At 41.9% G+C, this 27,610-nt stretch overlaps 1 protein-coding gene across 1 annotated transcript; it reads left to right on the forward strand.

Moving 5' to 3' along the window:
• Positions 1-6,563: 6,563 nt before the first annotated feature.
• On the forward strand, positions 6,564-26,261 carry tbccd1 (TBCC domain containing 1). The gene is made up of 7 exons (XM_033023561.1): positions 6,564-6,666; positions 8,164-8,498; positions 14,441-14,590; positions 17,856-18,222; positions 21,182-21,368; positions 21,979-22,476; positions 24,750-26,261. The coding sequence occupies exons 2-7, from the start codon at positions 8,166-8,168 to the stop codon at positions 24,874-24,876; spliced, it is 1,662 nt and encodes a 553-aa protein (XP_032879452.1). The 5' UTR covers positions 6,564-6,666; positions 8,164-8,165; the 3' UTR covers positions 24,877-26,261.
• Positions 26,262-27,610: the final 1,349 nt, after the last annotated feature.

The following is a 27,610-nucleotide window of genomic DNA, read 5'->3' on the forward strand; positions in this document are numbered from 1 at the left end:
TTATATCTGCCTGCCTGTGGTCTATACCTCTCCCTTCTCTGCCTGTTCACGTGGCTGTACAAATGCCTGTTAAATATTGCTATCAATTCTGCTTCTACCATATCCTCTAGCAGCACGCTCCAGGCACCTATCACTCTCTGTAAAAACACATTCCTCGTAAATCCCCTTTAAACTTCTCCCCTCTCATCTTAAAGCTATGCCATTCTGCATTTGATATTTCCAACCTTTGATAAATACTCTGGCTATCCATCCTGTCTATGCTTCTCATAATTTTATATACTTCTGTCAGGTCACCCCTCAACCACTGACCTTCTAGAGAAAACATACTAAATGTGTCCAAACTCTCCTTTTAGCTACTACCCTCGTCTAATCCAAGCCACATCTTGATGAACCTCTTCAAGGTGCAAGGCAACCAAATTCAAGTACAGTTTCTTGCCACTTCAAGCAGGGTGCAAGGCCATCACATTCAGGTGCAGTTTCATACCATTTCAAGCAGGGTGCAAGGCCACTAAAGACAGCGAGTCGTGACCTCTCCCTCCTCCATCTTGCAGAGACCGAGCCATGCCCACACTTCTGGGTTTTATAGTCCCTCCCCCTCCCACCAGAAGGGGCGTGGCCTTCATGGCATGATTGACAGGAGAGAGAATCTCAACGTTTTTTAAACACTAATAACTCTTTTATTTTTCATCGATGGGAAAAATCCTTGGCACCTATTGAGAGGAGGGGAACTCCGAGTAGGATGGCCAAAAATCTCAGTCGTACAAGGTAGCGTTTTTTCTAAAATCAATGCAAAGCGCAAACAGGAAGTGGTCAAGATTAGACGTAGAAACATAGAAACATAGAAAATAGGTGCAGGAGTAGGCCATTCGGCCCTTTGAGCCTGCACCGCCATTCAATATGATCATGGCTGATCATCCAACTCAGTATCCTGTACCTGCCTTCTCTCCATACCCCCTGATCCCTTTAGCCACAAGGGCCACATCTAACTCCCTCTTAAATATAGCCAATGAACTGGCCTCAACTACCTTCTGTGGCAGAGAATTCCAGAGATTCACCACTCTCTGTGTGAAAAATGTTTTCCTCATCTCGGTCCTAAAATATTTCCCCCTTATCCTTAAACTGTGACCCCTTGTTCTGGACTTCCCCAACATCGGGAACAATCTTTCTGCATCTAGCCTGTCCAACCCCTTAAGAATTTTGTAAGTTTCTATAAGATCCCCCCTCAATCTTCTAAATTCTAGCGAGTCCAAGCCGAGTTTATCCAGTCTTTCTTCATATGAAAGGCCTGACATCCCAGGAATCACTGGTATTAGACTTTGAATTATATAGAGGGCAAGGCAACTTTAATTAGGCAAGGCAACTTTAATTAGGTAAGGCAACTTTATTTAGTCAAGGCAACTTTAATTAGGCAACACAGCTTTAGCATTTCCAAACCAAAGGCAACACAGCTTTAGCATTTCCAAACCAAAGGCAACACAGCTTTAGCATTTCCAAACCAAAGGCAACACAGCTTTATTATTTACTATAAACTATATTTTCAAACCACATTAAGGGCACTGACAGGTCAGTAAAACCACTCACAGATTAGTATACATGTGTTCAGTGTTATTCACAGCTCTGACTGAGAGACGTGACCCTCTCGCTCCCCCATCTTACAGGGACTGACTGAGGCACTCAATACTTCCCGGTTTTATAGTCCCTCTGGAAGGGGCGTGGCCCTCAGGAGAGAGAATCTCAACATTTTTTAAACACTAATAACTCTTTTATTTTTTATCGATGGGAAAAATCCTCTTGTCCTGCGCAGCAGAAGGGGACTCTGAGTAAGATGGCCAAAAATCACAGCTGTAAGTGGCAGTGTTTTTTCTAAACTCAATATACAGAACAACAGGAAGTGGTCAAGATCACACTTTTAGTAATATAGATATTATGACTAATGACAAATGAAATAATTAATACCCATGTAGTAGATAATAGTTGGAGGAAAACATATAGCCAAGGACGAAGTCTATTTTCGTAGTTGTATCCAACAAAAAATAAAAGTTGTTTACTGCACAGTATAACTGTCGGCTAATTCTGCTGTAAAGTCAGAGAACTGATGAGCAGTTAACAGCCGCCATCTCTCCATGATATCATGCTCTTGAAGCAAACCTCAAAGTCTCAATTTTTCCTTTAATTTCCCTCTAAGTCAATTTCCTTCACATGCACACATACGTGCCCATAAAAAAAATTAATGATAGTGCAATAATAACTAATAGTCTATGAGTTTCAGAGCTTAATGGAGGTTGTAGTGTTTAATATCATGTCATGTCATTAAAACCTCCTTCTTTCATCTCCGCAACATCACCAAACTCAGACCATCTCTCCCACCGCCCGCTGCTGAAAGACTCATCCATGCCTTCATCTCCTCCCGACTGGACTATTGCAACTCACTTCACCTTGGCATCTGCTCCACCTACATCAACCGACTCCAACTGGTCCAGAACGCAGCCGCCCGACTCATCACCCACACCAAATCCTGCATCACATCACTCCAGTCCTCAAACAACTTCACTGGCTTCCCATCTCCCACCGGATCACCTACAAAATCCTGATCCTCACCTACAAAGCCCTCCACCATCTGGCCCCCCCATATTTCACTGACCTCCTCTCCCCCTACCAATCCTCACGGTCCCTCAGATCCACATCAGCCGGTCTCCTCTCCATCCACAAGTCCAACCTCCGCAGTTTTGGGGACAGAGCCTTCTCCAGGGCAGCTCCCAGGCTCTGGAACTCCCTCCCCCAACTGATCCGCAATTCCGTGTCCCTCACCATCTTCCAGTCCCGCCTCAAGACCCATGTCTTCACCTCTGCCTATCCTTGGCCCCACATCCCCCTCCCTTTTCATCTGTGCATTAATTGCCTCATATTGTGTTTTGTATTGAATTCTGTCTTTACTTTGTGTACTAGTCATGTCTCTACTATTTATTTCATTCCCCTTACATGTTTTTCCTCTACCTGCTAAATTTTTGTAAGGTGTCCTTGAGACTCTTGAAAGGCGCCCATAAATAAAATGTATTATTATTATTATTATTAATAGCCTGATGACTGTCGGGAAGAAGCTGTTCTTGAACCTGGACGTTACAGTTTTCAGGCTCCTGTACTTTCTTCCCGATGGCAGGGGTGGAATGTGGCCAATGGTGGTGTGGGTCTCTGATGATGCTGGCTGACTTTTTGAGGCAGCGTCTCCAATAAATCTACTTGTGTTCCCACTTTTAGGGATTATGGACTTGCACCCCGAGATCCATCTGTACATCAAAGGGTCATGTCATTTAAGTGTTTAATTGTCATATGCACTGAAACAATGAAATTCTTCCTTGCAGCAGCAAAACAGCTCTAACTACAGAAGTGAATAATAAAATAAACATTAAAAAGTTAAATTAAAAAAAAATGATTGCATCCCCCAATGAGTTACTGTGGCAGTAGCAGTCTGTAGTTGATCCAGGTTGTTGCTATGAGTTAATGTGCGCCATAACCATCCCCTCAAAGCACTTCATCACCACGGGCGTTAGTGCCACCAGTTGGTGGTCAATGTATACTTTCCTCTCACATTTGACCTCCCAAATAGCAACATCTCACACTTGTCCAGATTAATCTCCATCTGCCATTTCTCTGCCCATATTTACACCTGCTCTATATCATAGAAACATAGAAAATAGGTGCAGGAGGAGGCCATTCGGCCTTTCGAGCCAGCACTGCCATTCATTGTGATCATGGCTGATCGTCCCCTATCAATAACCCGTGCCTGCCTTCTCCCCATATCCCTGGACTCCACTAGCCCCTAGAGCTAATCTAACTCTCTCTTAAATCCATCCAGTGATTTGGCCTCCACTGCCCTCTGTGGCAGGGAATTCCATATATTCACAACTCTCTGGGTGAAAACGTTTTTTCTCACCTCAGTCTTAAATGACCTCCCCTTTATTCTAAGACTGTGGCCCCTGGTTCTGGACTCGCCCAACATTGGGAACATTTTTCCTGCATCTAGCTTGTCCAGTCCTTTTATAATTGTATATGTTTCTATAAGATCCCCCTCATCCTTCTAAACTCCAGTGAATATAAGCCTAGTCTTTTCAATCTTTCTTCCGAGCTCTCTAAAGTCACGCTGAATTATTTGACAACCTTCCTCACCATCAACAACTCTGCCAATTTTTGTGTTGGCTGCAAATTTACAAACCTGAAGAAGGATCCCGACCCGAAACGTCATCTCCATTTACTCCAGAGATGCTGCCTGACCCACTGAGTTACTAGAGCATTTTATATCTATCCTTACTAATCATCCACATCATTCCATCAAGATCCCAGCACTGATCCTTGTGGAACACTGCTGGTCACAGACGTCCACCACAACCCTCTGTCTTCTATGGCCAAGCCAATTTTGAAACCTATCTATCAAGTCTTCACGGATCCCCTGCGCTTTAATCTTCTGCATTAACCTCCCATATTATTCCTCGCTGAAAGCTTTTCTCAGCTTGGATACAGTATCCACTGCCCTATCCTCATCAATTATCTTCATCACCTAAAAAAAATGGATCTACCCCGCATAAAGTCACACGGAATATTCCTAATGTCTATGCTTTTCCAGATACAAGTTGATCCTATCCCAAGAAATATTTGCCAGTAATTTCCCTACCACTGACATTAGGCCTATAATTTCCTACTTGGTCTTTACTGTCCTTACGATACGATAGAATTTTATTTATCCCAGGAGGGAAATTGATCTGCCAACAGTCATAAAACACAAGATACATGAAATTAAAGTGACGAGTGGAAAGGATTGGGGATGTGCAAAGAATGGGGAGGAGGGGAGTCAGTCTACCCAACGACAGAAGACATGTATCTTGTGTTTTATGACTGTTGGCAGATCAAATATTCTATCGTGTCGTATTGTAAGAAGGACAGTAAAGACAAAGTAAGCAATTATAGGCCTTAATGCAGTGGTAGGGAAATTATTGGAGATTTCTTGGGATAGAATCTACTCGCGTCTGGAACAGACTTAAACAGAGGAATAACATTGGCTAAGTGTAGGAAGGAACTGATGATGCTGATTTACACCGAAGATAGGCAGATATTGCTGGAGTAACTCAAGGGGACAGGCAGCATCTCTGGATAGAATTAATGTGCGACCTTTCGGGTCGAGACCCTTCTTAAGAAGTCTCGACCCAAAACATTACCCATTAGGGTGGGCGGCGCGACTCACGTCGCAGTGGCCTCTGCAGTCTGTCTGTCGTTTTTTTTATTTTTTGTCTCATTGTATGTAGTTTTTATTTTTTTTTAAACTGGGTATGTGTGTGGGGGGCGGGGGGGTGGGAGGTGAAACTTTTAAAAATCTTTCCCCTGCACGGAGAACCCGACCTTTTCCCTGTCGGGTCTCCGTTGTCGTTGGGTCCGAGCACCGTGAAGCGGCCTCCAACCGGAACGACCTGGGGCTCCAGTCGCGGAGCCTGCGGACTTACCCACCATCGTGGAGCTGGCCAAGTTCGAAGCGGGTGGAGCTGTGGGGGCGCGCGGCTGCGGCCCGACCCAGGAGATTCGGGGGCTCCAGCCGCCGGCCCAGTGGACGGTGACACCGGGAGCCCGCGGGGTCCCTGCTGGGAGACCGCTTTTCGGGGTTTCCGCAACGGCGACTTCTCCCGCCCGAGTTGCGGGGTTGAGGATGCCCTGGAGCGGGGCCTTACATCGCCCGGCGCGGCTTTAAATGGCCGCGGGACTTGTTAGCGCACGCCGGGGGCTCCAACACCAAGACCCGGAGCGCGGCCTTGCATCACCCGGCGCGGCTTTATAATTGCCGCAGGACTTATTTACCATCGCCCGCCGGGGGCTTTGACTCTGACATCGGGAGGAGAACGAGGAGTGCAGGGGAGAGATAAGACTTTGCCTTCCATCACAGTGAGGAGGAGATTCACTGTGATGGATGTTCGTGTAAATTGTGTTGTCTTGGTTCTTCTTCTTGTTTGTATGACTGCAGAAACCAAATTTTGTTTGAACCTCTGGGTTCAAATGACAACAAATAAATTGTGTTCCTTCTCTCCAGAGATGCTACCTGAACCACTGAGTTGTTCCAGCATTTTGTGTATATCTTCGGTGTAAACCAGCATCTGCAGTTCATTGTGTAGGAAGGAACTAGAGAAGGCACTGAAGGTCTCGACCCGAAACGTCACCTATTCCCTTTCTCCAGAGATGCTGCCTGACCGGCTTTTTGTGTCTATCTGCATTTCCTTCCTACAGATCGATGAGATATACTCATTTAATACTTCCCCGCCTCCTCTGACTCCATATATACTCACTCTTGTGTCCTACTTTCTCCTTCGTTCCTTTCTTCTTAATGTATGTATAAATTGCATTGGGCTTCTCTTTAATCCTATTCACCAAGGACAAACAGTGCACTGGACTTGTTAGCCCTCCTGATTCCCTGTTAAATTCTCTCCTCTGCTTATTTTAACTTTCCTCAAAGTCCCTGTGTGATTTGGTCAGGCTTGTTCATGCAGATATCTTTGTTGGTTGAGGGGGCATTTCTGAGTGCATGGTCCTCCCGACACTGGGAGTGCTGCAGACGCGGCGGATCCTCACTCACCCACCCCAGGCCGGGGCCTCTGGTAGGAGCTTGTGCGGCGGAGAGGCGGCGGGGAGCCGGTAAGGAGCAGCCCCTTGAGCCGGGGCCGCTGCTGTGTGTGTGTGTGGGGTGGGGGTCACCAGCCAGCCGGCCGCAGCCACTGTACAGAGACCTGGGTCACTCCAGCATTGTGTGTGTCTCTCAGACTTCACTACACCATCCCAGCACAGATCCTGGCCGTAACTGCTGTGGTTAACACCACTGGCTGCTGTGGTGTGATTATTAGCAGGGGCTTGCAATCTACTCATTTTCCTACGTTGCATCATTGACAAAACAAGTAATTTGTTGGCTATAACTTGCTTCAGAATATCTGCCGATGTGAAAACAGCTATAAATCTGTCATACAGTACTGGACAGCACAAGAAGAGGCCCTTCGGCCCACAATTTCTGCCTCAAACATGATGCCAAGTTAAACTAATCTCAGGTGTCTGCACATGATCTATTTCCCTGCATGCACAGTCATGTGCCCAGCTAAAGGTCTCTTAAACCACATTATTTTATCTTCATCACCACCTCTGGCAGCGTGTCCTAGTCACCCACCACTCTGGGGAAGAAAAATTTGTCCTGCAAATCTCCTTTAAATATTGCCACTCTTACCTGAAAGCAATGCCCTCTAGTCTTTAACATTTACACCTTGGAAAACAGGTCTGACTGAATACTGTACAGTTGGACAAAATATTTAGGAAGGAACTGCAGATGCTAGTTTAAACCAAAGATAGACGCAAAAAGCTGAAGTAACTCAGCAGGTCAGGCAGCATCTCTGGAGAAAAGGAATAGGCGACGTTTCAGGTTGAGACTTCATGTATAATCTGAAGAAAGGTCTCGACCCAAAACATCACCTATTCCTTTTCTCAAGAGATGCTGTCTGATCCGCTGAGTTACTCCAGCTTTTTGTATCCATCAACAGTTGGAGTTCTAATTACAATTAGAGTAAACATGATTAGTCTTTGTGCAGAATTGTGTGAAAACATCTTGTTTTATGTATACCTTCAATCTACAAGTTAAACTTATTGCCTGAGGATTCATTAATAGCCGATCAGATTTAATCAGCTTTTTCACACAAAGGGTGGTGGGTGTATGGAACAAGCTGCCAGAGGAGGTAGTTGAGGCATGGACTATCCTAAAGTTTAAGAAACAGTTAGACAGGTACATGGATAGGACAGGTTTGGAGGGATAAGGACCAAATGCGGGCAGATGGGACTAGTGTAGCTGGGACATGTTGGCAGGTGTGGGCGTTGGGCTGAAGGGCCCGTTTCCACACTACCACTCTGTGACATTGTTTTTTAATTTGTTTATGAGATTATAGAGCATGCTTTGTCCTCAATTCTCTAGTTGCTCTATGTTACATTAAATAGGCAGGATATTACCAAGTTCATGGAGAATAAACACATTTTTGTCATTTAGTGACAACATTTTAGATATTGCAAAGCTTTATCTGTTCTAAAGTAAAGTGCCAATTAATTGATACCTCAGTAACTATTGGTGTCATGAAATAAAACATGTTTCCTTTTGCACAGAAATGGAGCAACCACATGTCCGCCTTTGGGTAAAATATGAAACCTTTGTGATTGGAGTCTTGCAAATCCCACCTCCCTCAAAATTCAGCATGCACTACCTTCGAAAGATGGCGACTTACGTTCGAACAAAGGGAGATGGTGGCTATCCCTGCCTTTCCTGGCCTATGTGGAGACATATTGCCTGTGGAAAGTTGCAGCTAGCTGAAAATCTGGCGTGGCTGTATTTTGAAACATTTGACATTCTTCTTGAGAGAACTGCAGAGGAGAGGTTGCAATGGGCTGAAGAGGTATCTCACTGCAAATCTGAAGAAGAAATCGACAAACTGAAAAACAAGGCACGGGTATTTTGTTTGTGATTTCCTAATATTTATTTGGTAGTAGAAATTATAGTCTTGCATTTTTCATCAAAACATAGAACTTTCCATCACAGAATTTCTTGATGAATAAGTAGTCGTAATAAATGCATGACCTGTGGCCTGCTTGTGGATTTCACTAACAATCTGTTGGAACGCCACCTTAAGCTGTACATTCTTTTGGAATCAGTTAATGTTTTTAGAAGTGCACTAAGTTAAACATTACAATGTCCTCCAATTTCTACCATTCTGCTAGGTATCTTCATATACTATAGATGGTAGCCCTGTAAACAGTGGCGGACTGGTCAGGGTGTCAGCTTGCCCGATGGCAAGTGGGCCCCTGATGAATTGGGCCCCCTATATCAAGTGGGCCCCTGATGAAGTGGGCCCCCTTTGTCTCCTGGCAACCAATATTTTTAGACCCAGTCTATCACTGCCTGTAAATATACATTATAGAAACATAGAAACATAGAAATTAGGTGCAGGAGTAGGCCATTCGGCCCTTCGAGCCTGCACCGCCATTCAATATGATCATGGCTGATCATCCAACTCAGTATCCCGTACCTGCCTTCTCTCCATACCCTCTGATCCCCTTAGCCACAAGGGCCACATCTAACTCCCTCTTAAATATAGCCAATGAACTGGCCTCGACTACCCTCTGTGGCAGGGAGTTCCAGAGATTCACCACTCTCTGTGTGAAAAAAGTTCTTCTCATCTCGGTTTTAAAGGATTTCCCCCTTATCCTTAAGCTGTGACCCCTTGTCCTGGACTTCCCCAACATCGGGAGCAATCTTCCTGCATCTAGCCTGTCCAACCCCTTAAGAATTTTGTAAGTTTCTATAAGATCCCCTCTCAATCTCCTAAATTCTAGAGAGTATAAACCAAGTCTATCCAGTCTTTCTTCATAAGACAGTCCTGACATCCCAGGAATCAGTCTGGTGAACCTTCTCTGCACTCCCTCTATGGCAATAATGTCCTTCCTCAGATTTGGAGACCAAAACTGTACGCAATACTCCAGGTGTGGTCTCACCAAGACCCTGTACAACTGCAGTAGAACCTCCCTGCTCCTATACTCAAATCCTTTTGCTATGAAAGCTAACATACCATTCGCTTTCTTCACTGCCTGCTGCACCTGCATGCCCACTTTCAATGACTAGTGTACCATGACACCCAGGTCTCGCTGCATCTCCCCTTTTCCTAGTCGGCCACCATTTAGATAATAGTCTGCTTTCCTGTTTTTGCCACCAAAATGGATAACCTCACATTTATCCACATTATACTGCATCTGCCAAACATTTGCCCACTCACCCAGCCTATCCAAGTCACCTTGCAGTCTCCTAGCATCCTCCTCACAGCTAACACTGCCCCCCAGCTTCGTGTCATCCGCAAACTTGGAGATATTGCCTTCAATTCCCTCATCCAGATCATTAATATATATTGTAAATAGCTGGGGTCCCAGCACTGAGCCTTGCGGTACCCCACTAGTCACTGCCTGCCATTGTGAAAAGGACCCGTTTACTCCTACTTTTTGCTTCCTGTTTGCCAGCCAGTTCTCTATCCACATCAATACTGAACCCCCAATGCCGTGTGCTTTAAGTTTGTAAACTAATCTCTTATGTGGGACCTTGTCGAAAGCCTTCTGGAAGTCCAGATACACCACATCCACTGGTTCTCCCCTATCCACGCTACTAGTTACATCCTCGAAAAATTCTATAAGATTCGTCAGACATGATTTACCGTTTGTAAATCCATGCTGACTTTGTCCAATGATCTCACCACTTTCCAAATGTGCTGCTATACCATCTTTAATAACAGACTCTAGCAGTTTCCCCACTACCGATGTTAGACTAACTGGTCTGTAATTCCCCGTTTTCTCTCTCCCTTATCATATCAAGTTTGTTTAAGAAGGAACTGCAGATGCTGGAAAATCGAAGGTAGACAAAAATGCTGGAGTAACTCAACGGGTGAAGAATGGTCTCGACCCGAAACATTGCCTATTTCCTTCGCTCCATAGATGCTGCCTCACCCGCTGAGTTTCTCCAGCGTTTTTGTCTACCTACCATTATCATATCAAGGATTGTGAAGACTTTTTTGAAACCCCAACTTTTTGTGCAGTTTATAGTAAAAATGTTGCAACATCTGTGACGGAGTTTTGACTCCTACTTAAGCAGAGGATAATTTTGTTTGAATCCTAGTCCTCCAAGTTTGTCTCTGGCAAATAAATGAAAATGTTTGGTACAAATTATTCGTGACAGGGTACGGAAATGACTGTCCTAACTGCTTAAAATGCATTATTTTCAAGCCTTTGGGGTGGCACGGTGGCGCAGTGGTAGAGTTGCTGCCTTACAGCTCTTGCAGCACCAGAGACTCGGGTTCGATCCCCACTACAGGTGCTGTCTGTACAGAGTCTGTATGTTCTCCCTGTGACCACGTGGGTTTTCTCTGAGATCTTCGGTTTCCTTCCACACTCCAAAGACGTACATCGTTGTAGGTTAATTGACTTGGTATAAGTGTAAATTGTCCCTAGTGTGTGTAGGATAGCATTAATGTGCGGGGATTGCTGGTCGGTGTGGACTCGGTGGGCCAAAGGGCCTGTTTCGGCACTGTATCTCTAAACTAAACTATGGAGGAATCATTATAAAGGCTGCATTTTTATCAAAGTTTTAAATATCATATATATTTACATCATGCAAAACCTTTTCTTAGTGAAACCTTGATCAGTGGAAATAAATTTTGGTTAGTTCATACTTATTTTAATGATTGTAAAAATACTTTAGCAGCTTTCCCGTGCAAATTGTTGCTCATGAAGACATAGTTCACGGATTATTCATTACAAAAGTGTGAAAACTCTTTCAAATCTTGGAATTGTTGATTGTTAGGAGAACCAAGTTGTTACATGTTGTTTTGTGCACGTGGAAAGTGAGGGAATATAATATTTTTAGGAGAAATTAAGAATTAGTCTAATTTCGTACTGCGATTTTTGAGATAACAGCAAGAAACGTTGGCACAGCTGGTAGAGCTACTGGCTCTCAGCACCAAAAAAACAGGTTCGATCCTGACCATGGGTGCGATCTTTGTGGAGTTTGCATGTTCTCCTTGTGACCACGTGTGTTCCCTCCCACATCCCAAGGACGTGTGGATTTGTAGGTTAATTGATCTCTGTAAATTGTGTCAGGAGTGAATGAGAAAATGGGGTAACGCAAAAGAAGTATGAACAGGTGATCGATGGTTGTCGTGGACTTGGTGGGCCTGTTCCATACTGTACCTCTAAAAGAAATATTATTCAGAAACACTGAATATTACCTATTGTCTTAATTTCCTGTCATTGTTGAGAAGTTTTCAAAGTACATCCTTTCACAGTAATTAAATGGAGATACAGGAGACTGAAGATGTTGGAGTCTTGATCAAAACATTGAAATGACTTTTTGTATAAAAATTCAAAAATTTTGGACTGAGATTTTTGAAATCTTCACAAAATTATTTAAAATAAAATTGATACCAAAAGCAGAATTGATTATCTTTGGAACAATGGAAGGCAGCCCTGAACTCGTTCAAGTGAGTTTATTGTCATGTGTCCATGTATAGGACAATGAAATTCTTGCTTTGCTTCAGCACACAGAACATAGTAGGCATTTTCTACAAAACAGATAAGTGTGTCCATATACCATAATATAAATATATACACACATGAATAAATAAACTGATAAAGTGCAAATAACAGAAAATGGGTTATTAATAATCAAGAGTTTTGTCCGAGCCAGGTTTAATAGCCTGATGGCTGTGGGGAAGTAGCTATTCCTGAACCTGGTTGTTGCAGTCTTCAGGCTCCTGTACCTTCTACCTGAAGGTAGCAGGGAGATGAGTGTGTGGCAAGGATGGTGTGGGTCTTTGATGATACTGCCAGCCTTTTTGAGGCAGCGACTGCGATAAATCCCCTCGAGGGAAGGAAGGTCAGAGCCGATGATGGACTGGGCAGTGTTTACTACATTTTGTAGTCTTTTCCTCTCCAGGGCGCTCAAATTGCCGAATCAAGCCACGATGCAACCGGTCAGCATGCTCTCTACTGTGCACCTGTAGAAGTTAGAGAGAGTCTTCCTTGACAAACCGACTCCGTAATCTTCTCAGGAAGTAGAGGCGCTGATGAGCTTTCTTGATAATTGCATTAGTGTTCTCGGACCAGGAAAGATCTTCAGAGATGCGCACGCCCAGGAATTTGAAGCTCTTGACCCTTTCAACCATCGACCCGTTGATATAAATGGGGCTGTGGGTCCCCCTCCTACTCCTTCCAAAGTCCACAATCAGTTCCTTGGTTTTGCTGGTGTTGAGGGCCAGGTTATTGCGCTGGCATCATATGAACAGTTGCTCGATCTCTCTTCTATACTCTGACTCATTCCCATCAGTGATACGCCCCACAACAGTGGTGTCGTCAGCGAACTTGATGATGGAGTTCTCACTGTGACTGGCTACGCAGTCATGAGTATAGAGTGAGTACAGCAGGGGGCTGAGCATGCAGCCTTGAGGTGCTCCCGTGCTGATTGTTATCGAGGCTGACACATTTCCACCAATACGAACAGACTGTGATCTGTGACTGAGGAAGTCGAGGATCCAATTGCAGAAGGATGTGTTGAGACCCAGTTCTGCGAGTTTGGTAACCAGCTTGGAGGGGATGATTGTGTTAAATGCCGAGCTGTAATCGATGAATAACAGCCTGACATATGAGTTTTTGTTGTCCAAGTGGTCCAGAGCGGAGTGGAGGGCCAGCGAGATCGCATCCACCGTTGATCTGTTGTGGCGGTAAGCGAACTGCAGTGGGTCCAGGTTTTTGTCGAGGTAGGAGTTGATTTGCTCCATGATCAACCTCTCAAAGCACTTCATCACTTTCCAGTTAGTGCCACTGGTCGATAGTCATTGAGGCACGTCACCTTACTCTTCTTGGGCACTGGTATAATTGATGCCCTTTTAAAGCAGGTGGGGACCTCAGAAGTGAGAGATTGAAAATGAACTAACTGTGTTTCAAAATAATCTATTTAATTACGGGTTAATAACGGGAAAAAAGCTTATACTTAAATTCTGGAAAAACGCCCCTATACCAACAATAAATATGTGGATTTCAAATATGATCGAAACATTACACCTGGAAGATATGAGACTCCTTCGTGCAGGCAAATCAGACCACTTCCAAAAGACGTGGTCTGCATTTATCAACTTACTACAAGTATAAGGTGCAACAGTACTTTGAAAAGAAATGGTTTCAGGATCTGGTAAGGCGGGATGAAAAATACAAAGTTGGTATATCCCTTTCTGCTCGGTCTTCATAATAGGGCTTTTGTTTCTTTTTCTCTTTTTTCTTTCTTACGGCCTATTTCTTAACTTTTTTCTCTAACTCTTTCCTTAATGGGTCTTTCTTTTTGATCACTTTTTCACACTATCACGATTCTTTCTCACTTTCTCTACTTCTTTCTCTTTTTAAAGCTTAAAAAATGAAGTGGTACAATAAACGTAATAAGTTATATTTGGCTTGTATTATTGTAATGTACTTTACTTCTAATAAATAAAATTATTTAAAAAAAAAAACATTGAAATGACTGGAAGAAATAGGCAAGGCAAGCAACATTTGTGGAAGGGAAAAGACAAGTCTTGTCTCTTTTCCAGTCCATTTTCTTCCATGGATGCTGCCTGGCCCACTGAGTTCTCCAGTTTGTTTTGTGCTCATTTTACAGCACTAGCTGTGATACGTAGAACATATTTGATTTAGAATGATGTTCTCAATAAATATCGCAGTTAACCAATTTGGAGTAACTTCAACACATTATATGTTTTGTAAAAGGCTGTACGCTTTAAATATTGTATTCTAAATTTGCATGCAATGTTAATCAATTATGTGATTTAAAAAAATACTAATATAAATTGAACTCTTCACACAGTTATCAGTGGACACACTGCAGTTCCTGCTGTTTCTTTATGTTCAGCAGCTAAACAAAGTTTCTCTTCGTACATCATTGATTGGAGAGGAATGGCCAAGTCCCAGGTCACGATCGCCTGATCTGGATGTAAAATCGAATTCTCAGAGCAAGGTAGGCTTATGTGTTACCATTAAAATGCCTTTCACTCCTGCCAAATGAAAAGAAATGTACTAACAATTATTTGTTTAACTTCAATATGTTGGTTGTGAACTTGAACACTGAATTGTGCCTTTTTTATTGATATTGAACAGAAAATCTAACACGGTAGGCAGGAGGCAAATCTGCATTTTCATTTCTCCATGTCAGTAATAGCAGTGGAGATTAGTGAAGCCCACAGCTAACAATGGCCTGTTTCCTTTATCATAGTTATTTATTTGCATATCTTTCATTCATTTGTTCTATATCTCTCTACATCATCGTCTATATCTCTCGTTTCCCTTTCCCCTGACTCTCAGTCTGAAGATAGGTCTCGACCAGAAACGTCACCCATTCCTTCTCTCCAGAAATGCTGCCTGCCCCCGCTGAGTTACTCCAGCATTATGTGTCTATATTAACTGAATTTCAAGCCAGATGTATACTTCAAATATTAACTGCTGTAGTTGATTTTTGGTTGCAGCCTTTCACACTGTCATCATTTTACTTTGCTGGTAAAAACTGTACTTCTGATTACATCAGTTTGCTGTTTATTCTGGTGGAGATAAACTTTGGATCGAACATATTGTGCAGATTAAAATGTATTTCATCAAATAGCATTTAATAATTTATAATTCTATTGTTAATTATATAAATTAAAGTTTTCAAGAGCAGTTTTTATAAAAAAGAGTTAATTATCCAGAATGACATGTCCCCCACAGTATGATTGGCCTGTTTTCCAGCAGTTCTCAAAATCACTTTTGACCTTTGAAAACCTGATCCCCTGGTTAGTCGGTTCCTCACTGTTATACAGCGTGGAAAAAGTTACCCCTCAGATTCCTATTAAATCTTTTCCCCTTCACTTTAAACCTATGTCCTCTGGTCCTTGATTCACCTTCTCTGGGCAAGAGACTGTGTACATCTACCCGATCTATTCCTCTCATGAGAATTTTTAGCCATACACTCTCTGAGAATTTCTAGCCATCCAGGCTGTTTACTTGATTCCTCTGTATCTGTAGATAGGCTTCTCTTTCTGTTTATTTCCATCAACCCTACACACACTACTTTCACATAATTTGTGTCAGGCCATCTTATGTGTCTGAATTAGTTTGCCCATTTGCCTCCAATATCTTCCTTTTCTGAGGTAGTCTGGTACAGTGTTAGTACAAATTAGTACTCAAGGTGCCTGGACTAAAAAATCCTAAAATCAGAGTTCACGTCCCACCTTTATAGCTGTGGAATTTAAATTCTGTGTTATTTCTGTTAACCTTTGATTACTGTAAAAATCCAACTCATTACAGATGTACTATCATGACAGATATCTTTTATTTCTTCCATTAACTTTGGGACCAAATTAATTTCCATTGCAGCCGGTCACACTGACTATATGTGACTCCAGAAGAACAGACTGACCTTATGAAAAGGCCAAGCAAGTAATTCTGTTGTATCATAACCAGTCCTCATTCTAAAGGGCAGTTATGAATGGGTAATAAAATGCCCACATTACAAAAAAGGAAAACATATCTCGGACATCAGGGTGGATTCTGTTGCAATTGTTATTGTAAAGAACCATCACAGATGCAATGGACCAAATGACAACTTCATATTCTGTAATTCCTATGGTTCTCACGAGTTATACTAAGCTGCTTCAAAACTGATTCAAATACTCCTTTAAAAATAAATTAAATCTTACTGTCTTTGAACTACTGTGTTATAATGATCCCAACTGCACAGTCCTAACTTCTTATGAAAAACACACAAAACTTGCTTGTTGTGGAAGCTTTAAAGGATATGTGATCACTGTTGTGAATTTTCCACCCATTATTATCAAACACTCGTGATATATTTTGTGTCCGAATTAAATGTGTCTTTTAAAAACATTTGATATATCTATGCACTTAGATTTGTAATATACTGCCCTCTTTATAAAGCTGGACTTGCAATCAATTTGGTTTCATTAACACACATAACTTGGATAGAGTGGATGTAGAGAGGATGTTTTCACTAGTGGGTGAGTCTAGGACCAGAGGCCATAGCCTCAATAAAAGGATGTACCTTTAGAAAGGAAATGAGGAGAAACTTCTGTGTTTAGAGGGTGGTGAATCTGTGGAATTCATTGCCACAGGCAGCTGTGGAGCCCAAATCAATGGATATTTTTAAGGCAGAGATTGGTAAACATGTCAGGGATTCTGCGGCATAGGCAGGAGAATGGAGTTGAGAGGGAAAGATAGATCAGCCATGATTGAATGGTGGAGTAAACATGATGGGCCGAATGGCCAAATTCTGCTCCTAGAACTTAGGAACTTACGTATTTACTTTGCTCCAGATTTTTGACCAGCAGAGGGAGCGGAGAAATTGATGGAGTACTGCGTAGGTACACAAGGTTAATTCCCGGGAGTGCGAGACTGTCATATGCTGAGAGAATGGAGCAGCTGGGCTTGTATATTCTGGAATTTAGAAGGATGAGGGGATCTCATTGAAACATATAAGATTATTAAGGGTTTGGACATGCTAGAGGCAGGAAACATGTTCCCGATGGTACACAAAAAAGCTGGAGAAATTCAGCGGGTGCAGCAGCATCTATGGAGCGAAGGAAACCTTCGCTCCATAGATGCTGCTGCACCTGCGGAGTTTCTCCAGCTTTTTTGTGTACCTTCGATTTTCCAGCATCTGCAGTTCCTTCTTAAACATGTTCCCGATGTTGCGGGAGTCCATAACCAGGGGCCACAGTTTAAGAATGAGGAGTAAGTCATTTAGAACGGAGATGAGGAAACACTTTTTCACACAGAGAGTTGTGAGTTTGTGGAATTCTCTGCCTCAGAGGGCAGTGGAGGCCGGTTCTCTGGATACTTTCAAGAGAAAGCTGGATAGGGCTCTTAAAAATAGTGGAGTCAGGGGATATGGGGAGAAGGCAGGAACGGGATACTGATTGTGAATGATCAGCCATGATCACATTGAATGGCAGTGCTGGCTCGAAGGGCCGAATGGCCTACTCCTGCACCTATTGTCTATTGGAAGAGGAATATACTACTTGTGGTAGAATCTGATTAGGGAAGCTATTTTAAAACACCCTTTATTTGCTTTCTCACAAATAATTCGATAGCCGTCTATTCATTCCACACAAAGTGATGCAACAGATTTAGTCGCACAATATCTCATGCATAGTAAAATATTTAAATAAAATAACATACTAGCAGTGAAATGTTCATCAGAAGTTTTTTGTTGTTGTTTTTGTACAATGCAGAATATGGATGACCATAACCATCTGGCATTTATTCTGAGCCACTTGTCAGAGTTGTTGGAGCTTCTGCTTGACCCTGGGCAACTCACCATTTCAGCCCACACAACCCATGACAGCATGATATCTGCAGAAGCCGTTAGAGCCCTGAACTTTCTCTTTGAAGGAAGTATCGGACGGAATGAAGCAATTCATCCTGTGCATGAACTGGCTTTTTGGCAACCAATTCTGGCCACAACTGGCTATTCCAAGCTTTCCAAGATGTTCCATTTCCATAAACTGGAAGCCTGGTTGAGAAGTGTGCTCGGACCCAATCCATTCGGCACTGCAGTCTGTTTCCAAAAGGGAAAGAAGCTAGCGTGGGCACAGCAAGGTAATTCTGTCTGCAGACCTGAAACGTCACCCTTTCCTTCTATCCAGAGATGCTACCTGTCCCACTGAGTTACTCCAGCATTTTGTCTACCTTTGGTAATTCATCAAGACTTGATCATGAAAATAAGAATTTTACACTTATTGAAATTTAAATTTGTATTTTGAATCAAAATCAAAAGATAGTAGGTATGTGACAAGATGCTCTATTTAATTTTTTTTAAAGAATGTATGGGACTGTTGGGAGCTGAAGAGGGAACCATATGTTCCGACTTTTGAAACATGGATGATTCTTTGAGCATTTCCACTACCTCACAAAAATGGCTGATGTGTTTGGTAATTATAACAGAAGTCTTAATCTGCACATTCCTGAAAATCCTTCAGTGTTATGTGAAAGTTGCCAGTGATCATTTACCTCTTTCTGCTATGTCAAAGTCCCCATCCCATCTCTCATCACAACGCACTTTCTTATTTGGAACGCGGAAGCTGAAATGCCGTTCTGAACTGTGTGATCTCTGGTTGTGGGGACAATGTGTGGGAAGAGCAGCACCATGACAGAGAAGATTTACGAGGATGTTGCCGGGGCTAGAGGGTCTGAGCTGTAGGAAGGGGTTGAGTAGGCCAGGACTATTCTTTGGAGCGCAGGAGGATGAGGGGTGATCTTATATTGTATAAAATCATGAGAGGAATCGATCGGGTAGATGCACAGAGACTCTTGCCCAGAATAGGTGAATCAAGGACCAAGCTGTTTTTTTTGTCAATTCTTTATTAGGTTTATGATATACATTCCTCGTGTTAGGCCTAATCTAGCCTTTATAATACATTTTCAGGGTGGAAACTCAAGTTTTACTATCAGGATCTGTTATTAGGGTTCATAGTGTGCTAATGGAGAATGGATTTGACAAATAACCAGGTTTCAGAACAAGTTTAAAAGCAATTAATTTTGAATTTAGCTCACAACTACCTTGCTGTCATGCTTAGACACAAAATGCTGGAGTAGAGATAATGTGTAGGAAGGAACTGCAGATGCTAGTTTAAACCGAAGATAGATACAAAAAGCTGCGGTAACTCAGCGGGACAGGCAGCATTTCTGGAGAGGAGGAATAGGTGACGTATTTGAGTCTGCACAAGGGTCTCAACCCGAAACATCACCTACTCATTCGCTCCAGAGATGCTGCCTGTACCGCTGAGTTGCTCCAGCATTTTATGTCTATCTTCGATTTATCCCTTGCATCTGCAGTTGCTTCCTACACACTTGCTGTCATGCTGGTTTGATATGTTTTCACTTGTATGAAACTGATAGAGCAGCAGCAAGGATACCATATGGTTCCTTTTCTGTCTGTAACCTGGATGGTTTGTAAGTTGGAAATGATTAGAAATGTCCGTGACAGGAGAGCAAGCAAACGCGGGAAGGCCTCACTCACTCGATGAATCAGCAAGTGAACATGCCTGCTCAGCTCGAAGATTGACACAAAATGCTGGAGTATCTCAGCTTGATCTAGTATCTATAGGGGGAGGGTGTTGGGGAGAAAGGCACGCTGAATGCTCTGCTCCCAACTAGCAGAAGATGCCTGGTGCCCACAGCAGCGGGCAAATCCATCCTGCCCGTCTCTCAAACGCTTGCTCGTATGTACGAGCTGTTCATAACTCGGGTATTTGAAATCTAGGAGAATCTGTACAATTTATTTTTAATTTAAATGAGGAGAAAGCTTCCCAAGTGATCATTGGACCATTTTTTATTAAATAAGATCATACTAGTGAGGAAATTTCCATATTTGATCTAGGAATTACTTTATTGCAGGCAATGAATTGAATGAATTGAAATTTCCTAATTATATCTTCCAGTGTATAATATAGCACCATAGGAAAAGGGGAGATGCAACGAGACCTGGGTGTCATGGTACACCAGTCATTGAAATTAGGCATGCAGGTGCAGCAGGCAGTGAAGAAAGTGAATGGTATGTTAGCATTCATAGCAAAAGGATTTGAGTATAGGAGCGGGGAGGTTCTACTGCAGTTGTACATGGCCTTGGTGAGACCACACCTGGAGTATTGTGTACAGTTTTGGTCTCCTAATCTGAGGAAAGACATTCTTGCCATAGAGGGAGTACAGAGAAGGTTCACCAGACTGATTCCTGGGATGGCAGGACTTTCATACGAAGAAAGACTGGATAGACTCGGCTTGTACTCGCTAGAATTTAGAAGATTGAGGGGGGATCTTATAGAAACTTACAAAATTCTTAAGCAGTTGGACAGGCTAGATGCAGGAAGATTGCACCCGATGTTGGAGAAGTCCAGAACAAAGGGTCACAGTTTAAGGATAAGGGGGAAGTCTTTTAGGACCGAGATGAGAAAAACATTTTTCACACAGAGAGTGGTGAATCTGTGGAATTCTCTGCCACAGAAGGTAGTTGAGGCCAGTTCATTGGCTATATTTAAGAGGAAGTTAGATGTGGCACTTGTGGCTAAAGGGATTAGGGGGTATGGAGAGAAGGCAGGTACAGGATACTGAGTTGGATGATCAGCCATGATCATATTGAATGGCGGTGCAGGCTCGAAGGGCCAAATGGCCTACTCCTGCACCTATTTTCTATGTTTCTATAATGATATATTGGTGTGCAACTTTATTCTGTTCCAAAAACATAATCGTCTGGAGAAACTCAGCTGGTCAGGTAGCATTGGTGGAGGAAAATTGACAGACATCTTTATTCTTTTGTTCTGTTGCTCATCAATTAAGAGTTTATTGCAGTCATATTTCTGAACCATATTTTCATAGGTATTCAATTTGCTATTGATTTAATTGACACCTATTTACAGGTCAGATTGACATCTTAAATGGTGCAGTCAACTTTGTCATCTCATGGAGTTAACGTGGGTTTACTACGGCCATCCGATCGCTAACTTGCAACATCCAGACCTTCTGACTGTCTATATGATACTGAGCTACTTTCTCTCTTTCTAAGTTGAAGGTACGACCAAGCGGGCCAAGATTGCATGCAATACGTACACAGCACCTAAAGGCCACAAGGTGGTGATAATGACACAAGTATACAAGCAAACCCTGGCCAAGAGCTCAGAGCAGCTAGTTGGAGCCCATGTTAAAATACATCGCTGCAATGACTGCTTCATATATCTCTTATCTCCTTTAAGGTGAGATTAGTGATGACGAAGTAAAAAGTTTAAGGAACTGACATTTTTTGGAAGCTTTAAAAGGCTGATTCAATTGTTTTTATAAAAAGCAAATACTTGAATGAGATTAGTCTTCAGCCAAACCTATCGCTGCTTAAATGTAGGGAGCTTTATACTTCATATTGTTGAAAAATGTGTGTATTAATATTAAGAACATCTGTACACTCAATACAAAGCATGCAATGTATTTTGAATGTGCTGCCTTGCACAAAAAAACGATGCACTAGAATGTTGCATCATGATGTAGTAAAATTTAGCTCAAGCCAGTTTAAAAAAAAACCTTTGTCCAAATAGTGAGTTACTGCTGATAAGTGATGGCAGGACAAAGCAACATCTGTACATTTCCCCACTGGCACGCACACAAAGAAAGTTTGGACTATTTCCAAGATGGCAGCATTGGCTCTGAACTTGGAGCAAGTTGCTTGCTCGGAATATGGTGCTTGGCAGAAGAGGATTCTGTTCTTTAGTACAGTATAGCCACCAGAAAATGTAGATTGGAATAAGGTGTATAGTTGTGAAGATTTGTTTCTAGTTTTATATATTTCATATGTATATCGATTTCTCGTTGCAGGTCTGTCAGTATTGAGAAGTGCAGAAACACGACTTTTGTTTTTGGCCCTGTCCAAACTACTGTCCACATCCATGGCTGTGACGATGTCAAAGTGATAGTCATCTGCCGCAGGCTTTCAGTCTCGTCGTCATCTTCGTGTACTTTCTACTGTCTCGCAACTACGCGCCCTCTTATAATGTCTGGGAACTCGAGCTTAACATTTGCCCCATACCATACCTATTATCCATTGTTGGAGGACCACATGGCTAGAACAGGCATTGCTACAATTCCCAATTACTGGAATAAGCCAATGTGTGTTGGTGTGGACAACAATGAAATGCCTGTTTATCAGCTGCTGCCTCCGAAGGACTTTTATGTGTTTGTAACTCCATTTGAAATGCAGGGGGACTCGGTGGAGATCCCTGGAGGACTACCACTGCCATATGAAAAGGCTATTAAACATCGGGAGCAGAAAATCCAGAATTGGCAGAAGATTGTTAAGGAAGCAGGACTCAGCAAGTTAGTACATATACTGAAAATATATAATAATAATAATAATAATAAACTTTATTTCGGACTCAAGGTCCAGACAAGGGACAACATTACATTAAAATACATTGCATATTAAAAACATCATAAAGTACATATAACATCTTAGTATATCACTTATAAAAGCATCATAAATTATATATTTTTTTAAAAACAATACATGAATTAAAATCCAGAATAAAAAGAATGTCCTACAATGACAACGATACCAGTGTCTCCACAGCTGGGATTCATATCGTGGAGTGCTAAACCTTATGTTTGACAAGGCCACAATAATTACATTTTTAGAGTCATTTATCCTGCAAATGAATTTATACATATGATTTCTTAGGATGGCTTCTAAAGTACTAACTCCTGCAGCCACAAAGCACTACACCATCTAGGTTTCCTTAGTAGTGTTCTCATGGCATCATTATATGACACCTTTAATCTCTGCAAACTTGCCTTTCCATAGTTCGACCACAGGTGCACAGTGCAGTGTGCAATATGCTCTAAACAGCGACAGCGATATGATTAGTTCCAGAATGAGATAAAAAATAACTCCCATTCCTATTGAAAGCAGTGATTTTCTGAAAACTATATTATGTATCACAGTAGTACTCAAATAAGTTGCCTAAGGTCCATTAAAAAAAATCTAGATAACTCTAAGGACTGTGTTTGCAGAGGCATCAAAAATGGCTAGCATCATGTAGAATTCGACAATCCTCTGATTTATTTTTGTAAATCTCTTTGTAACATTAATGCCAAAATTAAAATTAAACAATTGAGCTGATCCTGATCTGGAAGCAATATCAATGAAGCTCTGTAATTTCAGGCACTCTCCCAGTTTCACTCGCAACTTTTTTTTGTCGCCGCTGGATTGTGAAATGTTCAAAATCATTTGGCGACACTGATATGACGCCGGCAGTCGCCGAAAAAATCGGCAAGTGGGACAGGCCCTTTAGATAGACTCAAATAGCTGGAGTAACTCAGCGGGACAAACAGCATCTCTGGAGAGAAGGAATGGGCAACGTTTCTGGTCGAGATCCTTCTTCAGACTGAGAGTCAGGGGAAAGTGAATGAAAGATATGCAAAAAAGTAACGATGATTAAGGAAACTGGCCATTGTTAGGTGAAATCGAGAAGCTAGTGCAATTTGGGTGGGGGAGGGATAGAGAGAGGGAATTCCGGGGTTACCTGAAGTTAGAGAAATCAATATTCATACCACTGGGCTGCAAGCTGCCCATGTGAAATATGCGATCGGTTCCTCCAATTTGCGTTTGGCCCCACTCTGACAGTGGATGAGACCTAGGACAGAAAGGTCAGTGTGGGAATGGGAAAAATAATTTGTGTTTAGCAACCGGAAGATCAGGTCGGTTCAAGCGGGCTGAGCGAAGGTGTTCAGCGAATCGATCGCCAAGTCTGCATTTGGTCTCGCCGATGTATAAGAGTCCACATCTTGAACAATGGATGTTGTTCACTGGAATAGTGGAATATTCATACCACTGGGTAAGCTACGCAAGTGAAATATAAAATGCTATTAGATTCATGACGAATGTTATTCTCAGATAATTTCTATGTTTTGTGTTAAATTATCTGAAATCTAGTGGTGATTTTGAGTGGTAATATCAGAGCATTGATTCCTATTGCACTGTGTTATAGTGGCAGTAGATACTGTGTATTGTTGAGACCAGTCTGAAGAAGGGTCTCGACCCAAAACGTCACCTATCCGCGTTCTCCAGAGATGCTGCCTAACCTGCTGAGTTGCTTCAGCACTTTGTGTCCTATTGTGTATTAACCGGCACCTGCAGTTCTTTGTTTCTACTACTGAGATGGTTTCTTTTGTTATAGTAATTTCATCCCCACATGGTTATGGAAAAGTAGTGTAGCAAGGAAGTGCAGATGCTGGTTTAAACCGAAGATAGACACAAAAAGCTGGAGTAACTCAGCGGGTTAGACAGCATCTCTGGAGAAAAGGAGTGGATGACGTTTCAGGTCGAGACCCTTCTTCAGACTGAAGATGGTCTAAAGAAGGGTCTCGACCAAAACGTCACCACTTCCTTTTCTCCAGAGATGCTGTCTAACCCGCTGAGTTACTCCAGCTTTTTGTGTCTACCTTCGCGAAGAAAAAGTACATTGAATTCAAGAGTATAGACAGCTATATCCTATCAAGTGTGGCTCATTTGTGGAACCTTTTGTTATTAAGATTTCCCGGGTTGAAAATTCAGAACATTATCACATCTTATATTTTCTCTTATTTTCCAGGGAGCAGCGCAGGTTATTTCAGAACCTGGTGGAGCAGGAATTTTGTGAATGGTTAGATCAGACAGGACATCGTCAGCAGCTGGACAGTCTTATTCCAGCGCCTTCCCCAAAACAGATGGCGTCTTGATTATCCCTGGAATATTGGCTATTACTGAATTAAATCTGCTGTATTACTGTTGTTTCAAACTACATTGTATGTGTTGTGGCTTGGAAATGCATAATTCAGGTATAGTTGAGTTCTGATGCGTGTTCTTGATAAATTGGTTAATTATTAAGGGAAATTAAGCGCACATTTCAGAAACCAGTGCTGTTAACTGTATTTTGAATAGATTATATTAAACTTGTAATTTTTTTTCAATTATGGTATTTAAGATTTTATTGGTTGCAGCATCATGATTTTTGTCATAATTTAATTTATGTTTTCAACAACATTTGTGTTTAGTGTCATCGTTAATATAATGGCACTATTTCCCAAAGCTTTATTTTTTTATTAATGCTTAGGACTAATTGAAATTCACTTCACATTTGAGGAGCTTTGGGAAACAAAAATCCTCTGTACTGTGGACACAGCTTTGGATATAAGGGAAAAAAACATTTATTGAACATGACAACTTGAGTATTTGTATTAGTCTTGTTGAAATATACATATCAATTTTTTCCCTGATCCTTGGTCAGTTTTAGTATTGAAGTCGAGATGGATTGCCTGAAACAGTCTACTTTAAGAGACATTTCCTTCAAAACTCTAGGGTAATATGATGAATCAATATCATTTCTGTCGGGTTGATTTTCGTATTTAAACTAAAATAATTAAAGTTTCCTTCATAATGTGTTTTCACTGTGGCCCTGCTTCTGGCCGTGACGTGAATGGACCTTTGAATCCTCAATAAACTATTTTATAAACAGGAGAGGTGGCCATCTTTTGCATCCCTGCCTGTGTATGTTCACATTTCTGCTGACATTATACTTTGATTTTTCAGGTATTTAAGATCATTTTAATTCTGGTTTCTTCCCCTCACTTGTTTTTCTCTGCCCTCCTCTTAAGTGATCTTTCACAAGTCAACAGGTGTCTATTGACAATGCATTGGCAAACCGGTTGATTCAGTTGAAGCTCAGCGTATTCTTCAACTGACTTCTTCAAGTACTTGTTTGCAACACAGTGGGCGGCACGTGATCAGATGCAGAAGTTGGTGATGATTTAATGAGGGGCTGCTGATACCAATTGTATTGTTTCTGTTGCTGGGATTGGAACTTGGTGCTTGCAAGGTCCACTGAGTTAGCTGACCACATTCTGAACTGTCTCTTCCAAGTAACTTTTTTAATCAGTTTGAAAATCAGAGTTCCTCAACATTTACCTCAAACAAAGCTTGTAACTATTATTTGCAACTGCCTTAAACTGCATTTCTGGCGTTGGTAATGTTTAATAATTATTATTTTTGAGAATGTTTGCTTTGTACTGTACATGTTCAATAACATTCTAGAATGCAAACAAAAGCTAACTAAATGTTTCAGTATTGAACTTAAAGATTTACTTTCTCGATTATTTCAACAAAATGAAAGATATGAACTCTAAACTGTGATGGCGATACTCGCTTTTATCTAACACACAACTGTGTGTTAGATAAAGCAAAGTGTTAGATAAAGCAAACACTTATGAAGGAGGGAGTGTGATTGATGAGAACCAAGTGAAGAAAAGTCCCTGCAGAGACGATTGACAACCCTAAGTAACAATTGCCTTTAGTTTAGTACAATTTAGTTTAGAGATACAGCATGGAAACAGGCTCATCGGCCCACCAGCTCGGCGCCAACCAGCGATCCCCGCACATTAACGCAATCCTACACACTCTAGGGACAATTTTACATTTATACCAAGTCAATTAACCTACAAACCTGTACGTCTTTGGAGCGTGGGAGGAAATTGAGGATCTCGGAGAAAACCAACGGTCAAGGGGAGAACGTACAAACTGCGTACAGACTCTACCACTCTACCGCTACGCCACCGTGCTGTCCTTTATGCAAAGTGTGACTTCGATCAGTGTAAAGTTTTTCCCGAACTTCCATGGACAATTTTATTAATGCTCCCTGAAGCCACACTTAACCCAATGTTGCGCAACATCAGGGTAATCACCTTCCCTTTCAAATGTAGCTCTTTTGACAATTTGGACCAAAGTCCAATGAAAACAGGAGACAAGTCAATAGAAATAACTGCAATTTTAGCAAAGGAACAAGATTAAAGTTTAGAATGATCTTTATATTCATAACAAATGATACTGCAATATGTAGGAAACAAAGGTTTGGATTTTGTGGTCACAATGACTGAACTAAAACTGCCAGCGAGTTCTAAAGCATGTGGGCTTGGTTAATGGAAATCCACAAAATAGACACAAAAAACTGGAGTAACTCAGCGGGACAGGCAGCATCTCTGGCGAGAAAGAATGGGTGACGTTTTGGTTCAAGACTTCCTGTCTTGTAATAAGGGCACATTAATTTCAAGCCTTCTCTGGTAAAAATGGACAAAAATGCCAATATTTATAATGGTCTGAAAAGAGTCATGCTTTGCTGCATGATATCTCCCTATGTTTTTAATGACGGGTGGTAACTATTGCTTAGCAAACTCTCCAACCCTAAAACAAAACTAATCTCAATAGTAGGCAGACATAAAAGGCTGGAGTAACTCAGCGGGTCAGGCAGCGTCGCTGGAGAAAAGGAATATGTGTTTCTGGCCAAGACCCTTCTTCAGACCCGAAATGTCACCCATTCCTTCTCTCTAGAGATGCTGCCTGTCCCGCTGAGTTACTCCAGCATTTCGTGTCTATCTTCGGTTTAAAAAAGCATCTGCAGTTCCTTCCTTCATATGTCCCAGA

The sequence above is a fragment of the Amblyraja radiata genome, chromosome 7 (genome assembly GCF_010909765.2).
Source record: "Amblyraja radiata isolate CabotCenter1 chromosome 7, sAmbRad1.1.pri, whole genome shotgun sequence".
Lineage (NCBI taxonomy): Eukaryota > Metazoa > Chordata > Chondrichthyes > Rajiformes > Rajidae > Amblyraja > Amblyraja radiata.

Bases quoted from the DNA above. Each gene is read 5' to 3' on its own strand.
- tbccd1 (XM_033023561.1), top strand. From the start codon at position 8,166: ATGGAGCAACCACATGTCCGCCTTTGGGTAAAATATGAAACCTTTGTG. The intron at 14,591-17,855 runs GTAGGCTTATGT...TGTACAATGCAG, and splicing joins AATCGAATTCTCAGAGCAAG to AATATGGATGACCATAACCA. The intron at 18,223-21,181 runs GTAATTCTGTCT...TCTCTTTCTAAG, and splicing joins GCTAGCGTGGGCACAGCAAG to TTGAAGGTACGACCAAGCGG.